Raw genomic sequence first — 2500 nt, 5'->3', positions numbered from 1 at the left:
GAGAGAGAGAGAGAGAGAGAGAGAGAGAGAGAGAGAGAGAGAGAGAGAGAGAGAGGGGAAATTTCCAGACTAAAGCAACTTGGTGAGAGAGAGAGAGAGAGAGAGAGAGAGAGAGAGAGAGAGAGAGAGAGAGAGAGAGAGAGAGAGAGAGAGAGAGAGAGAGAGAGAGAGAGAGGGAAATTAAAGATAAAAGATAGCTCAGATTAAAGATAGCTCAAGTTAACCTGAAACACTTGAGGGGAAAGAGAAGAAAAAAGAGGAAAAAACAGGAAAAAACAGGAAAAATACTACGATAAGGAAAACACGAGAGGAAAATATTGAAGAAAACGAAGAGGAAAGAGGAAAATTTTTGAACAAACTCTTAGACGTGAGGAAAATCGAGGAAAACAGGGAAAAAAAAACAGGAGGGTGGTTAGATCAGCAGGGAAACAAAGGAAAACTGGCCAATATTACGTTAGATATGAGGAAAAAGATTATTTTTTCCTTTATAAGAGGAGAAGAAGGGAAAACTGAGGGGAAATTTGAGGGAAAACACATTAGATCAAGGAAAAGAAGGAAAAAAAAGGTTTCTAAGTCAAAGATCAAGAAGGAAATAAAGGAAAAACTCGATATATTTCAATGAGGGAAAAAAAGAAGGAAAAAGGGAAAAAATATACGAATTATTAAAGAACAAGGGAAAAAACGAAGTGAAACAAGAACTTGGGGAAAAAAAAAATAATTAAGCAAAAATTAAAGAAAAAAAAAGTTTCCTGTGTTAGAGATAGAGATAAAGAGAGAATTTATACAAGTTTTCCTTATCAGTGGGGGAAACAAGACGGGAAAAAGAGGAAAACACAAGAGGAAAAAAATAAAAAAAACTAAAGATTTAATTACTAGGAGAGGAAAAAAATAAGAAAACAAGAGAAGGAAAAACAGAAAAGGGGAAAAAACAGATAAGACAAGTTAGCAAAGGGGAAACAGGGAAACAGGGAGGAGGAAAATGAGGAAAATTGAGAAAAGAGGAGGAAAAGGGGAAAATCTAGGAGGAAAACATTAAGAAAACAGGAAAAATAGTTGTTTTGTAAGTGGAAACGATAAATTTAATTGAGAGAGAGAGAGAGAGAGAGAGAGAGAGAGAGAGAGAGAGAGAGAGAGAGAGAGAGAGAGAGAGAGAGAGAGAACGGAGGAGGAAAATAAAAGGAAAAAGATTACGTTAAAGACAGACAGATTGTAATAGTTTATCAGAGGGGGAAAAAAATGAGGAAAATTGAGGAGGAAAAAAATGAGGAAAAAGGAAAATTACAATAAATCAGGAAAATATAGGAAAACAAACAGGAAAAAAATAAAAAAAGGAAAATTTTATAGTTTTGGAGAGAGAGAGAGAGAGAGAGAGAGAGAGAGAGAGAGAGAGAGAGAGAGAGAGAGAGAGAGAGAGAGAGAGCTAGGTTAGATTAGCTTAATTTAGTCACACCAAACGAGAGAGAGAGAGAGAGAGAGAGAGAGAGAGAGAGAGAGAGAGAGAGAGAGAGAGAGAGAGAGAGAGAGAGAGAGAGAGAGGGAAAAAACAGATTAGACTAGGTTAGGTTAGGTTAGGTCACTTTAAATATGGAAAAAAACGATAGAGAGAGAGAGAGAGAGAGAGAGAGAGAGAGAGAGAGAGAGAGAGAGAGAGAGAGAGAGAGAGAGAGAGGAAACACAGCCGAAAGATCACCTGGCGGTTTCCTCCATCGGCCGAAGGAGAGCTGAACGATTTTGAAGACCACAGGCTGTTTCCTCACCTTCTATAAATAATTTCCTGCTTCGACTGACAAAAATTTCCCCTTGGGTTTTTCCGTCGCTGTTGAAGCTAAGCACAGAAACACGGGGGGCGGTGGGGGGGACGGAGGGAGCACGGGGGGTGGGGAAACTTCAGTTAGAGGACAGTCAGAAGGAAAACTAGGAGCGCAAATTTTATCCCACCACACACACTGGGATACTACACCTCAACTGCCCGCCCGCTCACTCTCTCCGCCACCCCTCTCTCTCTCTCTCCCTCTCTCTCTCCTCTCCCCTCTCCCCGCCTCCCGCCCCGCCCCCAAAGCCACGCCAAACCATCCCGCGCGCGCATGTACACACACACACACACATACACACACGCACACACGCACGCGCCGTCTCGTGCCGCGGGTTTGTGGTGCACGCGCGCACGCCCGCACATACACACGCGCGCGCGGACACACACGCGGACACGCACACGCACACGCACACGCACACACGCCTCCTTCCTTGTGACTCTGTGTGTGTGTGTGTGTGTGTGTGTGTGTGTGTGTGTGTGTGTGTGTGTGTGTGTGTGTGTGTGTGTGTGTGTGTGTATGTGTAGGGCGGGGCGGGTGATAGATGCAAGCGCGCGCACACACACACACACATACATGCTCTCTCTCTCTCTCTCTCTCTCTCTCTCTCTCTCTCTCTCTCTCTCTCTCTCTCTCTCTCTCTCTCTGGGCTCACATACAAGCTTGTCAAATTTCTCTCTCTCTCTCTC

General features: G+C 43.4%; 1 protein-coding gene across 14 annotated transcripts in view; it reads right to left on the bottom strand.

Annotated features, from left to right (window-relative positions):
• Positions 1-2500, bottom strand: part of LOC135096404 (ELAV-like protein 1) — a 69648-nt gene that overhangs the window by 45836 nt on the left and 21312 nt on the right. For 2 of the 14 annotated variants that reach the window (XM_063997879.1, XM_063997880.1), the window contains exon 1: positions 1691-1978. The exons of 2 other annotated variants lie outside the window; for them this stretch is intronic. In XM_063997879.1, the coding sequence (XP_063853949.1) occupies positions 1691-1707 (17 nt within the window). In that variant the 5' untranslated portion in view covers positions 1708-1978. Of the gene's footprint in view, positions 1-1690; positions 1979-2500 lie in introns of those variants that run through there. 10 more of the 14 variants (XM_063997888.1, XM_063997889.1, XM_063997885.1 and 7 more) reach the window with 9 other exon arrangements.

This window comes from Scylla paramamosain, unplaced genomic scaffold (genome assembly GCF_035594125.1).
Source record: "Scylla paramamosain isolate STU-SP2022 unplaced genomic scaffold, ASM3559412v1 Contig4, whole genome shotgun sequence".
Classification (NCBI taxonomy): domain Eukaryota; kingdom Metazoa; phylum Arthropoda; class Malacostraca; order Decapoda; family Portunidae; genus Scylla; species Scylla paramamosain.
Note: the sequence above shows the minus strand (reverse complement) of the source record. Positions and strands in the feature narration are given on the sequence as shown.